Source organism: Mercenaria mercenaria, chromosome 17 (genome assembly GCF_021730395.1).
Source record: "Mercenaria mercenaria strain notata chromosome 17, MADL_Memer_1, whole genome shotgun sequence".
NCBI classification, from domain to species: Eukaryota; Metazoa; Mollusca; class Bivalvia; order Venerida; family Veneridae; genus Mercenaria; species Mercenaria mercenaria.
Genome location: NC_069377.1, coordinates 34,310,127 through 34,325,324, shown reverse-complemented (window position 1 = coordinate 34,325,324; position 15,198 = coordinate 34,310,127). Strand labels below are relative to the sequence as shown.

General features: G+C 36.3%; 1 protein-coding gene across 1 annotated transcript in view; it reads left to right on the top strand.

The window, feature by feature from the left end:
* Nucleotides 1–15,198, top strand: part of LOC123536224 (low-density lipoprotein receptor-related protein 4-like) — a 97,390-nt gene that overhangs the window by 41,456 nt on the left and 40,736 nt on the right. Inside the window, exons 4-7 of the mRNA XM_045319202.2 lie at nucleotides 10,180–10,293; nucleotides 11,221–11,337; nucleotides 11,593–11,718; nucleotides 13,471–13,599. Of these exons, the coding sequence (XP_045175137.2) occupies nucleotides 10,180–10,293; nucleotides 11,221–11,337; nucleotides 11,593–11,718; nucleotides 13,471–13,599 (486 nt within the window). The remainder of the gene's footprint in view (nucleotides 1–10,179; nucleotides 10,294–11,220; nucleotides 11,338–11,592; nucleotides 11,719–13,470; nucleotides 13,600–15,198) is intronic.

The following is a 15,198-nucleotide window of genomic DNA, read 5'->3' as shown; positions in this document are numbered from 1 at the left end:
AATGTTAGATGACATGGTGCGTGTTTTTACCATGCATGCAAAAGTTAGTCATAGAGGCAACTGTTGAAACTGTTTCACTTCATGCATATTTGATAAAAGTAGTGAGAAACCAAGAAACAATGAAGATTTATACAGAGCATTTGGTAAATAAATAAAAGTAATTTAGAGGAGAGTTGAGAAAAGTCTGTTCTATGTGATGATATACTGCACCATGAAAGGTTGCCAAGTCAAGTTTTTATCATGTTGGCTGACAGTTAGTCTGTTTGTGGATCACTGCAAATGTTATAAGGTATCAGACAAGTACAATAGACAGCCTGACAAAAAATCTACAGAAGTATCTAAATTGATGCATTTTTGCTGACATTATTTATGTGCCTGCAACTGTTTAGACTGGCACTGGTATTAGAGACACGCTGGTTATCTAAGTTGATTTAATACTGTGTACTACATGGGGTGGCATTACCAGCTAAGTGCACTGGAAATGATGCTAATTTATGTTTAAAAAAACAAGAAAGGTATGTTGAAGCTAGAAGGGGATAAGAATTTATTTTTATTCCTCACAATCTGCACAAATACTAGAAATATAACTTTCCCTTTCTAGTAAATATAACCCCTGATCCTGTCAGTTTGTTAAAGGTGGTTAATCAGATTTTGGCCAAGTAATGGAATTTGTTGGAGTCTTTTATTCACTGTGTTAGATTTTCCTATCCTGGTTGTTCAATTTTAGCATAGGTATAAATTTAATACTCATACTTTTATGAATGTTAGAAGTTAGAACTATTGTATTACATTTGTCAAAGATTTGCATTGATAATTCTGTATTTAGCAGAAATTCATTAGAAATTTAGGAAGTAGTAGAATTATTATTACCTCCCTTTGCATATCTTGGTTGCACAACCAAGATAGAATTAAGAAGCTATACACTATTTTAAAACAGATTGTTGAAGTCCCAATATCTGTTGAATGCAAAATTAATTTAATGTAAAACTAGAAATCATAATGAAAACAAAAGAAATATCTTCTTTTTAAAAACTTGCATATTAAATGGCAGTAACTATCAAATTTCTTGAAAAGTGATCAGAATACATATCTAATAGAAATCAAACTTTTGTTTCCTAACCAAAAAATATCTTAAAGTGACTGACCACCTTTAAAGCTTCATGGTGCCCTAGAAAATGGCAGTATGATCTAAATTGTATTTGGATGACTAGAAACCCAACAAAAAAACTAAATACTACATAATGATAATGTTTTCTGTTGAGAACGTTGCCACCCTCTGTTTTCTCCTATAGAAGTGAAAAATGACAACAGCAATAGAAACTGCAAGATGCATGAATACGCTGATTGTATGTTACAAGGGGTTGAGTGATGTAAAAACGCTGGTACTGTGGAATCATCTAATTTCGTGTGCTTGAAATGTCATGGGTTCGGCCAAAACAGCAATTTGTTGGGATCACAAATTTGTGGGTTTAAATTTTTTAAGATGAAATGAAAACTTAACGAGAATTTTGATGTTTACTTGGATTTAATTTTATAGCGGATTGACCCAACTCTGGAATCCACAGAAATTATTTCCTCACAAATGTAAATCATGTCACCGTATAGCATTCTGTTTTCACAGCTTCTTCCCGATTATGAATGGCATTCCTGATGTAATGGCACTTTTTTTCTTGACTGTATAATATATTGGCACCACTGGTAATTGGCTGGTAATTGATGGTAATTTTGTCAAAGATTAACATTTGCATATGTTTTATGTAAATCAAAATGGCAAGTGTGAAATTATAAAGAGATTTTTCAAGCTGATTAGATAAAAGCTGATTAGTTTTTAGCTGGACTGTACAAAGTATATGGAGAGCTAATTGCTTCCCACCCTAGCATATGCATGCACACTATGGTTTAACTTTGATGTGCTCCCACTGAAATTAAAATGAGCCGCGCCATGAGGAAACCAACATAGTCTGGTCAGGATCCATGCTGTGCGCTTTCAAAGGCTATTGCAATAAAAAGAAACTGTTAGTGAACAGCATGGATCCTGACCAGACTGCGCGGATGCGCAGGCTGGTCTGGATCCATGCTGGTCGCAAAGCCACTATATTGGTTTTCTCATGGCGCGGCTCAAATAGTTGTTCCACATCATCACCCACATCATTTTTCTCAAGACCAGTTTTCATGAATTATGTTCCCATTTTACTTAGAACTTTAGCTTAAAGTTTTGATTCACTTCCACTCTGTCTCTGTTATTACTAAATGCATTTGATTCATAGTTAAAATAAATGTACCAAATTACTTTGAGTTCCAAAATAGAGTTTTAATGCTTTTTACTGTAATTTGTCATGATAATTACTGAGTGGATTTGAGTCAAACTTGAATTAGTTGTTCCACATCTTTGACAATTATTATATGATAAGGTTATAATAACTGTATCAGAAATATTCCATGAATGATGTACCTTTATACTTAGAAATTCTGGTTAATGTTTTTATGTGTTTTCACTCTGTCTCTGTTATTAGCCCACCATCATCAGATGGTGGGCTATTCAAATCACTCTGCGTCCGTGGTCCGGCGTCCTTCCGTCCGTCAGTCCGTCCGTCCGTCCGTCCTTCCGTTAACAATTTCTCGTTATCGCATCTCCTCAGAAACTACCAGGGGGATTTTGACCAAACTTTGTCAGAATGATGTATTGGTACCCTAGTTGTGTCCCCCTGAAAATCAGACTGGTTCAACAATTTTTTAGTAAGTTATGGCCCTTTGTTTATTTCTATAATTTACATAGATTTATATAGGGAAAAACTTTAAAAATCTTCTTGTCCAAAACCACAGAGCCTAGGGCTTTGATATTTGGTATGAAGCATCATCTAGTGGTCCTCTACCAAGAAGATTCAAATTATTTCCCTGGGGTCTAATATGGCCCCGCCCCGGGGGTCACATGGTTTATATAGACTTATATAGGGAAAAACTTTGAAAAACCTCTTGTCCAAAACCACAGGGCCTAGGGCTTTGATATTTTGTATGTGACATCATCTAGTGGTCTTCTACTAAGTTTGTTCAAATTATCCCTCAGGGTCAAATATGGTCCCGCCCCGGGGGTCACATGGTTTACATAGACTTATATAGGGAAAAACTTTGAAAATCTTCTTGTCCAAACCACAAAGCCTAGGGCTTTGATATTTGTAATGTAGCACCATCTAGTGGTTCTCTACCAAGTTTGTTAAAATTACCCCCCTAGTGTCAAATATGGCCCCGCCCTGGGGGTCACATGGTTCATATAGACATATATAGGGAAAAGCTTTTAAAAACTTCTTGTCAATAACCTACAACATTCAAATTTGGACCACATGTATGGTTTTGAGTTGACCTTGATTTTGACCTAGTGACCTACTTTCACATTTCTGTAGCTACAACCTTCAAATTTGGACCACATGCATAGTTTTGTGCACTGAAAAAACTTTGACCTTGACATTGACCTGCTGACCTACTTTCACATTTTTGAAGGTACAGGCTTCAAATTTGGACCACATGCATAGTTTCGTGTTCCGAAATGAAATTTGACCTTGATTTTGACCCAGTGACCTACTTTCACATTTCTCAAGCTACAGCCTTCAAATTTGGACCACATGCATGGTTTCATGTACCGAAACAAACTTTGACCTTTACATTGACTTAGTGACCTACTTTCACATTTTTGAAGGTACAGGCTTCAAATTTGGACCACATGCATAGTTCTGTATTCTGAAATAAAATTTGACCTTGATTTTGACCTAGTGACCTACTTTCACATTTCTCAAGCTACAGCCTTCAAATTTGGACCACATGCATGGTTTTTTGTACCGAAACAAACTTTGACCTTTACATTGACCTAGTGATCTACTTTCACATTTTTGAAGGTACAGGCTTCAAATTTGGACCACATGCATAGTTCTGTATTTCGAAATAAAATTTGACCTTGATTTTGACCTAGTGACCTACTTTCACATTTCTCAAGCTACAGCCTTCAAATTTGGACCACTTGCATAGTTTTGTGTACCGAAATGAACTTTGACCTTAAGATTGACCTAGTGACCTACTTTCACATTTCTGTAGCTACAGGCTTCAAATTTAGACCACATGCATAGGATTGTGTACCAAAACAAACTTTGACCTTGACATTGACCTAGTGACCTACTTTCACATTTTTGAAGATACAGGCTTCAAATTTGGACCACATGCATAGATTTGTGTTGTGAAGTGAAATTTGACCATGATTTTGACCTAGTGACCTACTTTCACATTTCTCAAGCTACAGCCTTCAAATTTGGACCACTTGCATAGTTTTGTGTACCGAAATAAACTTTGACCTCAAGATTGACCTAGTGACCTACTTTCAAATTTCTCAAGCTACAGCCTTCAAACTTGATGCACATGCATAGTTTTGTGTACAAAGAACTTTGTCCTTGAAATTGATCTAGTGACCTACTTTCACCTACAGCTTTCGAATTTGGACCACATGCACAGTGTTGTGTACGGAAATGAAATTTGACCTTGAGCTAGTCAATAAGTCTTGAAATTTGGAACACTCAAAAATGGCACATTGGTGGGCGCCAAGATCACTCTGTGATCTCTTGTCACAAAAGTGCTTGCATCCAAACTAGTCCAACTTGATTATCTACATTGTGGAGTATCCAGTGATAGCTTTATTTTCCTCAGATATGCCCAGCTGTTTCACTATCAAGCATCAAAATAGTGGAGCGTGCCGTCTCATCTGACAGCCCTTGTTTCAGTTTAGGGAGGAGAATGCTTGTTATGTGGGAAGTAAATTGTTTCAGGCTTTTTTAGCCCACCATCATCAGATGGTGGGCTTTTAAAATCACTCTGCGTCCGTGGTCCGTCCGTCCGTCATTCCGTCCGTCCGTCAGTCCGTCCGTCCGTTAAGAATTTCTCGTTATCGCATCTCCTCAGAAACTAGTGGGGGGATTTTGACCAAACTTTGTCAGAATGATGTATTGGTACCCTAGTTGTGTCCCCCTGAAAATCAGACTGGTTCAACAATTTATGAGTGAGTTATGGCCCTTTGTTTATTTCTATAATTTACATAGATTTATATAGGGAAAAACTTTGAAAACCTTCTTGTCCAAAACCACAGAGCCTAGGGCTTTGATATTTGGTATGAAGCATCATCTTGTGGTCCTCTACCAAGATGATTCAAATTATTTCTCTGGGGTCAAATATGGCCGCCCCCTGGGGGTCACATGGTTTATATAGACTTACATAGGGAAAAATTTGAATAACCTCTTGTCCAAAACAACAAGGCCTAGGGCTTTGATATTTTGTATGTGACATCATCTAGTGGTCTTCAACTAAGATTGTTCAAATTTTACCCCTAGGATCAAATATGGCCCCGCCCTGGGGGTCATATGGTTTACATAGACTTATATAGGGAAAAGCTTTTAAAATCTTTTTGTCAATAACTACAACATTCAAACTTAGACCACATGTATATTTTTGAGTGGCAAGATGAACCTTGACATGAGTTGACCTTGAATTTGACCTAGTGACCTACTTTCACATTTCTGTAGCTACAGCCTTCAAATTTGGACCACATGCATAGTTTTGTGCACCGGAAAAAACTTTGACCTTGATTTTGACCTAGTGACCTACTTTTACATTTTTGAAGGTACAGGCTTCAAATTTGGACCGCATGCATATTTTTGTGTTCCGAAATGATATTTAACCTTCATTTTGACCCAGTGACCTACTTTCACATTTCTCAAGCTACAGCCTTCAAATTTGGACCACATGCATGGTTTTATGTACTGAAACAAACTTTGACCTTTACATTGACCTAGTGACCTACTTTCACATTTTTGAAGGTACAAGCTTCAAATTTGGACCACATGCATAGTTCTGTATTCTGAAATAAAATTTGACCTTGATTTTGACCTAGTGACCTACTTTCACATTTCTCAAGCTACAGCCTTCAAATTTGGACCACATGCATAGTTTTGTGTACCGAAATGAATTTTGACCTAAAGATTGACCCAGTGACCTACTTTCACATTTCTGTAGCTACAGGCTTCAAATTTAGACTGCATGCATAGGATTGTGTACCGAAACAAACTTTGACCTTGACATTGACCTAGTGACTTACTTTCACATTTTTGAAGGTACAGGCTTCAATTTTGGACCACATGCATAGATTTGTGCTCTGAAGTGAAATTTGACCTTGATTTTGACCTAGTGACCTACTTACACATTTCTCAAGCTACAGCTTTCAAATTTTGACCACTTGCATAGTTTTGTATACCAAATTAAACTTTGACCTTAAGATTGACCTAGTGACCTACTTTCATGGGTGAAAGTTTTCCGGAATACTCCAGAAGTTCCGGATTTTTTATCTCGGCCGGGATCGTTTTTCCAAATTGTCTAAATCCGGGTCGAAATTCGGGGGGGGGGGGGGGGGGGTGTTGGTATTGTGTCATCAATCAACAAAGCTTGAAAAATCAGTCGATCGGCGACAAACACAATCGACTCTGTTTATCACATTTGCCGTTTGCAGCGCATCTCGCATATTGTCAATATGTAACGACAATTTTGATTGGCCCGCATAGGCACTGTACTTCAATGAAAACAACTGTTACGTTTTTCATAAATTTACATGCGCCGAAAAGTTCCCGCGCGTCAGAATTTGCACGGACTTTTGTCTGCAGCATGCATTTCTCGATTTCTTGCATGCAATTTTATCTTCAAACACCACGGACATGTAGCCGCCTCGTATATTGCGAGTTATGTCTTATACGAGTATTGATGGGTTAAAGTCTGGATAGGGACGAGTGGACCTCTCTGTATGCTCATCCGATCGGACGCGTGGATTTTACCTCGTAACTTTACCAAATGAAGAAATTACATCCCTAAAACTAACCTGGATTGACTGGAATTTACCCGCGAATCGTAAAGATATCAAAACGTCATACCAGTAATTTTCCATTCCACGAACACGTGCGACCTATCGTAATAATAATATCTAATTTAGGCTAGATCGCCGTTACTTTTGTTTATCGACACGTACACAAAAAAAGCGCGTAGTGCATTCATTTTTTAATATAATCGCTTCAAATTTTCAACACGCTTGAGAAGTAATACAGTTTGAATTCTTAACGATTTAATAAGATATCGACAGAAATGTAGGCAAGTCTATAAAAACGATCGAATTTTCATACATTTATTTGTAAAATTTCAAACGGCGATCTTAAATATTTATTTATTTCTAAAAGTAATAAATACTACATTTCTATGGTCATAAAATTCAGGACTTTTGACAAGAAAGTACAAAAAACAGAATTAAAAAAATCTTAATATATAAAAAGCGGCAGCTATTTAATACAGGGTAAAACAATTTTTGGCAAACAGATTTCTTGTGTAATGCGGCAGAATAGGTTAGTGACCTCGTGAACGTAAATAGAATATGGTTTTAAAATAAAGCAGTATGATGTCGCTGTGGTTTTAAATAAGTTTGATAAGTAAATGATATTTGTAGATGTATTTTTGACACGACACTATGTGAGATATTCTTCTCAAACAATAATGTAAAAAAAAATTAGGGCAAATAGGTCACTTATCGTTTGACACATTTACCTGTCAGTTTATACGGGATATTGCACATTCGCTTTTAAAAAAATTAAAGAAGATACTTTTTTTACTGTTTTAAAGAACCGAGGCGGTACGATCAGACAGTGATGTGTCACATGGCGCGAAAACATGACGTAATGCCATGACAATCTCGGGCAACTTTGATCTCCACTTCAGATGCCATGATACCGACACACTTCTTTTAGTTCTTTAAGGGGGTTTTAACTGATGACGAAAACAAGGCCAGGACTTATTTTATCAACAGAATATTTACCGATAATTGTTAATGTTTTTTTCCGCTTTGAACAGGGGTGGGTTGATGATAATTATTTTTCGGGATTTTCGAATCCAAAGCAATCTAGATCAGATAGGATACAAGAAAAATAATTAACAGCTGCATACTGATAAAAGGAAGCAAGATTCCTGTTTGTTTTATATTTAATGTTCGTCCCGGCAGTGCAGGACCGAATGTCCGGCCATTTTTGGCAACTTCCGTGATGTCTGGATTTTATTATACACACCTTGTAAAGAGTTCCAATTATAAAACAAGCGTCAACCACGGAAAAGTCACTTGAATAAAAAAAATATTGCAGTGATGATTACTCGATCCTGTTACGTACCGAAATTTACTTCAACTGTTTGTTTTAAAACATCATTTTAGACGACCGTTTATATAACTATTCGCTCACGTTTTTCATGACTTTCACGTGCGCCTAAAAGTTGCCGCGTCAAAGTTTGCACGGACTTGCACACGCATGTCTTGATTTCTACGGTTTGCACGCTTTTTATCTCTAAAGTATCAATCTTTCCACGAGGAACAGGAGGAAGATCAAGATTTCTTTCGGGGATTAACACGCCGTAATTAGGGCTGCACGGGATAGTGCCTGAAAAATAATGTTTTTACCGCCAGCGTACAATACTTAGGACTTAGAAAGCAAACATGGTAACAAATGGAGATGGGCTTGGCTATCTGAATGTGACACTGATGGTGATCGATGGGGTCTTTGGCTACGAAAACCGGATATTGCAGGGTCTGCATTTTTTTTGAATGTGCCAGAACATTAAAATATGGTGTCATGAAAAAACAAAAATGTTGCTAGAATTTTCAGGTAGTTTCAGTCTGAATCTTACAAAAATATGTTGAGGGTATATTGTTGAAACAAGTCCTTGACTTAGAAAAGTTACTGTTAACTGAAAATCATGCATTTTTGTGCAATATAATAAGTAAATTTTTGGCACACATATAAGGGTAGAATAGGGCTGTTCTAAGCGTTCAAAATCACTAATTCTCAGAAGCTTCCGGGGGCCTTCGCCCCCCTGGCCCCCCTACCAGGGCTTTGCCCTGGACCCACCTGGGGCCATAGCGGCCCCCAAGCACCCAGCAAATTTTTCAGGATTTTCAATATTCTATACTTTCACCCTTGTACTTTCAATTTCTCAAGCTACAGCCTTCAAACTTGATGCACATGCATAGTTTTGTGTACAAATAACTTTGTCCTTGAAATTGATCTAGTGACCTACTTTCACATTTCTCAAGCTACAGCATTCAAATTTGGACCATATGCACAGTGTTGTGTATGGAAATGAAATTTGACCTTGAGCTAGTCAATAAGTCTTGAAATTTGGAACACTCGAAAATGGCACATTGGTGGGCGCCAAGATCACTCTGTGATCTCTTGTTTAGTTTGTGGATTATGCTAAATTACACATAGCACCAAGGAACAAAAAACGCCCAACTTTTTACAAGAAAAAAAATTTACCCCAAAAATGAGTAGTCTTTCATTGTATAAAATTTTTAATTAAAATAATTGCATTTTTGCATAATAATATTATAGAATGAAAGAAAAATGCTGTTATTATATATCTGTATCTATTGTCATATGAGGTCATTGGTGGAGCCAAAAACATATAATAACCTTCAGCATTGATGTCATACGGACAACTTGTGATGTCATACAATTCAAGACGGTAACTTTAGTTACCTAAACTACATACCGGTAATATAACTGTTTCCACAGGTAACCTCAGTTGCTGGATTTAGTAATAAAACAACTATTGCCAGTATATTATTTTTTCCCCAGATCCATAAAGGCAATATTTCCATAATATATATTATACTATAGAAAAAATATGTTTTGTCTATATCTACAGTTGAACCTATTGCTGAACCTGCTTTAGCAGCAGCCTGTATTAAGCAGCCACTTGTCTTAAGCAGCTAGACAGCTAAACCCAATATTCACTTTTTGTTCTAATTTCAAATTGGTTTAAGCAGCCACCTGCCTTAAGCAGTCATATTGTTTCTGGTAACCTAACCGTAACCCTTTGACTGTCTGCTTAACCCTTAGCCTCCTGGCGGCAAGTGATTCTGCATTTGCGACCAGTGCAGACCAAATCAGCCTGCAGATAGCAACAGTCTGATCATGGTCTGCACTGTTTGCTATTCAGTCAGTATCTTTTTGGGAATCACCCCTTTTAACAGTTAATGGTTACTGTCCAAATTGAAAGATTCACAAGTTCATTATAGAAATTTAGCAGGGTAAGGTTTAATACAAGTTTGACTGTATATATTTTCAGCGCCAAAGAACTGCACAGAAGAAGAATTTCAGTGTAACAACGGTAACTGTGTTCTCTCAAAATGGCGGTGTGATGGCGATGATGATTGTCGGGACGGCTCAGATGAACACTGTGGTATGTTATCTTCATTTTTTTCTCTCATTCTTGTACTGTCAAATCATTTAATTACATAGACATATGAGCCGTGCCATGGGAAAACCAACATAGTGGCTTTGCGACCAGCATGGATCCAGACCAGCCTGCGCATCCGCGCAGTCTGGTCAGGATCCATGCTGTTCGCTAATGATTTCTCTAATTCCAATAGACAATGAAAGTGAACAGCATGGATCCTGACCAGACTGAGCGGATGCGCAGGCTGGTCTGGATCCATGCTGGTCACAAAGCCACTATGTTGGTTTTCCCATGGCACGGCTCATATTATAAAGTTTCATACTTTTGGCCAAAATGGCTCTTATGTGGAGGGATGAATCCACATATTTTCAGCTTCTGACAATGACGTGAATGGAAATTTCATTTGTTTCTTAGGGTTGATGAATTTTGACATCCATGAACATTTATCATGTTTATAAGTCCCAATGACACAGTACTACTTCTAATTCAATATTTGCTTTCCATTGAACTAACATTTTACTGTATTTTATTTTTCATTTAATTAGAAAAGGAATGCATGATATTAGGATAAAAATCATTTTTATTGACTTATTTTATGTTAATTTAAAAGATATTATGAAATTCTTCGGTGTTAAGGCTTATTTGTTATCATAATTCATTTCCAATACATCTATTTTATACATTGTGTCAAAGAGTTTAACATTGTTTGTTAATGTGTCACTTGTTTTTTCATCGCTGATAAAAGCAAGTTGTTTACCTCAAAACTCACTGAGCACTAGGCAGTGTTGGTATGGAACAGACTGCGCCTTGCTTCTTATTTGTATTTCTTCCGGCAACACTAATGCTGTTTTCTAAGAATGACACATAACAGAAATTAGAATTTTGGGTAAAATATATATATTGTAAATGGATGTCACTTGTATATTTTAGATCACCAATGCAGCCCGAGTCAGTTCAAGTGTTCTGGAGATGGTACATGTATACATAAATCTTGGGTGTGTGATAAGGAAGTTGACTGTCAGGATGCTTCAGATGAGGCCTCCTGTGGTGAGTTGTCTCCCTTGTTGTCGTCTAAATGAGAAGAGTTACGTCCCTTTGCAAGAGATAGAAAAAGAGAGAATGGTCTTGTTTATATGTCAAATAGAATGATTTCTGGTAAGTTTTGCCATTGAAATGAAAAGGAAAAGTATGTATCACAATAAAATGTAATTTATGAAAAATTGATATTATATTTACAACATTAATTAGTATAATACATCAGTGGTTTAGTAGTTTGATTTTTCACATTTCTACTTATATAAGGATTAGAAGATCTTTACTGTGGTCCACACGAGTTCACGTGCGTGCAAGCCCATCGTTGTATACCGAAACAGAAACGCTGTGATCGTAACAACGACTGTAATGACTGGGAAGATGAAATTGGTTGTGGTAATAAAATTTTTACTTTTTAGCTTGACTATTCATAGAATAGTAGAGCTATTGGACTCACCCATGCGTCGGCGTCCGCGTCCCGATTTGGTTAAGGTTTTGTATGTAAGCTGGTATCTCAGTAACCACTTGTGGGAATGGATTGAAACTTCACACATTTATTTACTGTGATAAACTGACTTACATTGCACAGGTTCCATAACTCTATTTTGCTTTTTTACAAAATTATGCCCCTTTTTTGACTTAGAAATTTTTGGTTAAGGTTTTGTATGTAAGCTGGTATCTCAGTAACCACTTGTGGGAATGGATTGAAACTTCACACATTTATTTACTGTGATAAACTGACTTACATTGCACAGGTTCCATAACTCTATTTTGCTTTTTTACAAAATTATGCCCCTTTTTCGACTTAGAAATTTTTGGTTAAGGTTTTGTATGTAAGCTGGTATCTCAGTACTCACTAATTGGAATGGATTGAAACTTCACACACTTGTTCACTGTCATGATCTGACATGCACAAAGCAGGTCCCATAACTTTATTTTGCTTTTTTACAAAATTATGCCCCTTTTTCAACATAGAAATTTTTGGTTAAGTTTTTGTATGTAAGCTGGTATCTCAGTATCCACTAATGGGAAAGGATTGAAACTTCACACACTTGTTCACTGTCATGATATGACATGCAGTGCAAAGGGTCAATAACTCAACTTTGCATTTTACAAAATTATGCCCCTTTTTAAACTTAGGTGTTTTAGGTTAAATTCTTATATGTAAGCTGGTATCTCAGTACCCACTAATGGGAATGGATTGAAACTTCACACACTTGTCCACTGTCATGAGCTGATAAGAACTATGCAGGTTCCATAACCCTATTTTGCTTTTTTTAAATTATGCCCCTTTTTCGACTTTCATATTCATTCAATCGACAAGGCTGTTGAATAGTCGAGCGTTGCTGTCCTCCGACAGCTCTTGTTATATATATAGTCTTACACCGAAACTGAGAGTAATTTCCTTAATGGATAAAGTTTTTTGTTTTAAAATCAGGTACGAAATTAACGTAATGATATACAGAAACTGCACAGTAAATGATTGTATGCGGTTTTATCTTTTTGAACAAACAGTTAAGCAAAACGTTTCCATTATTTTTTATTCCTTTGATTTGCAAGGGTTACAGAGTATGTTGTAGAAAAAATGGTTGTTGTTATGTTTTGTTTAACAACAGGAAGTGTAAAAAACACTGTTGTAGATTGAGATTGGGAAATTTTCTTGTCACTTTTATTTCTTGATTAGATCCACGGCAGACATTCCTGTTGTAACCACAGTGAACGACTGCTTGCTCGAGCATGGATTGCACATGCTGACTTGAGCAACATAATGTTGTCCACGCCTGTTTTACTTATATTTTCTATGTTTGAAGGGCTTGCATCTCTGAATACATTGAGCAGTTTGCTCATTCCCTTGCGACTTAAAGCAATCGTTTTTTTTTTTTTTTTTACTGTACTTAGTGTTTGTTAATTCGCAAATATAACCGAATATATAATTATGCAGTTGGCTTTTACAGTGTAGTCCATAATGTTCTTGTACAGAATTGATCAAAGACTCCTTATGTGTGACTTCACACACTTCAAGAAACCGAAGGGAACTTACCGAGTCCCACCTTTAGGTCAGCCAATCAGCTTCATTAAGGTGTAGCTGACACAGTTTCAAGACTGTTTGTACACTGAAATTACACAAACTGATCATTTTCATTACAGATTTCCAGCAGGCTGAGAACACATGTAAGGAAGGGGAATTCCCATGTGACCAAGGTCTTTGTATTAATGCTGACTGGAGATGTGACGGCCAGAGAGATTGCGAAGACTCCTCTGACGAGAAAAACTGCTGTAAGTTACTATAAAAAGATATGTCTAAGGTCATGTGCCCAAATTTCTGTTACAGTATATGATAGAAAAGAAATCTGATACTGTGATATCCTTAATTTTTCGTGGCTAATTTTGGTGGATTTTTTGCTTGTGTCAATCCATGAAAGTAAATCCCAATGAATGATGAAAGTTCCTAGATGCATTTTCTCTTTAAACTTGGTAATCCATGAATTTATATCCCCATGAAATAGCTGTTTGGATCAAAGTTTTATGCCAACAAAAATTAAATGATTTTTCAGTAATTTATGTACTTTTGAGACTTCACTTAGAGCAACACTGTGTATTGAGAGCAGACTTGCCACTAGACTGATAATATAGAAATGTCAAATAGAATTCAGATTTTTGTGATTTTTCTTTTATTTTATGTTACAGTGACAAATGCCAGTCTATTTTACAGATTTTCTCAGAGAACTGATTCTGTAGACTGGTTATATTCACAACTTTGAAAATAAAAATCAAAAAGTATAGTTATGTCATAGTCTAGGAGCTAGTCTATTTTGAGAGTTTCTGAGGTTGATGCATTGGTGTAGGATATGTTCTCCATGACAGTTTAACTGTAAACAGTGTGCCAGAAGTCATTTGTACTCCACCTCTGATTCTGTTGGGGAAGTTGTTAGTAAGTTCTGGAGAACAAATTGTCAGTACTGGTGGAGAATCCAGGAATGCTGTTGTGAGAAACTGACTGCCACTGAAATACTGTTGAAAAATGACATTAAACCAGTTCAAATTAACAAAGAAACATCATTATTTTATGTACAAGATAAACATGCTTCTTTCATTAAAATTGTAGCTATTTTTGGCTCCTATCTATTAGAATTTATCATTTAATAATGGTTACAGTTATACTGGATACTTTTTGTCGGGGTTACTTTCGTAAACAAATTTAATCATTCTGCGACGGATAGAGGGGTAAAGTGTAGCAAAAGCTGACTCAGATGATTTCATTAACTTTTCATGTTTTTTTAAATTGGGTAATAATTTTATTGGACTGATAAACATGAAATATAAATTTTAAATTTGCGATAAAATATTTCTGTAATGAATTTTACCAAGGTATTTATAATGCATGATTGGCTTTTAGTTTATCAGATGAGAAGGTAAAACTTTCTGAACAATTTCTGATGATGTTTTACGATTTTTTAAGTGTGGCTAAATTGTCCCGTGCTCGGCAGGTTTATTGAAGATAGATCACTGAAAAGAGTTAACGAGACTTCGAAATTGATACTTAAAGATAGTAATTTCATTTTATGAGTTTTTAACTCAAAGTCAATTATACAGGTTGGCATTTACCTACTTTTTGCATATTAGAGAAATATTTTGTATTTAATGAGATTTTGAATTGATGAGTTTTCTAAAGGCCACATAAAGTTTCTATTGGTTCCTGTTGTCTACATTATTTTTGGCATGGTCTTATGTTGTTTTTGTCTACCATAAACCAACTGGATGGCTTCCTGACATGAAGAATTTTATACATTAAGCAAAGTTTCATACCAACATTGGTGAGGGGCAAACGATTCAAAGTCAGCAACCTTGACCACTCAGCTACAGAGGCCGTAGTAT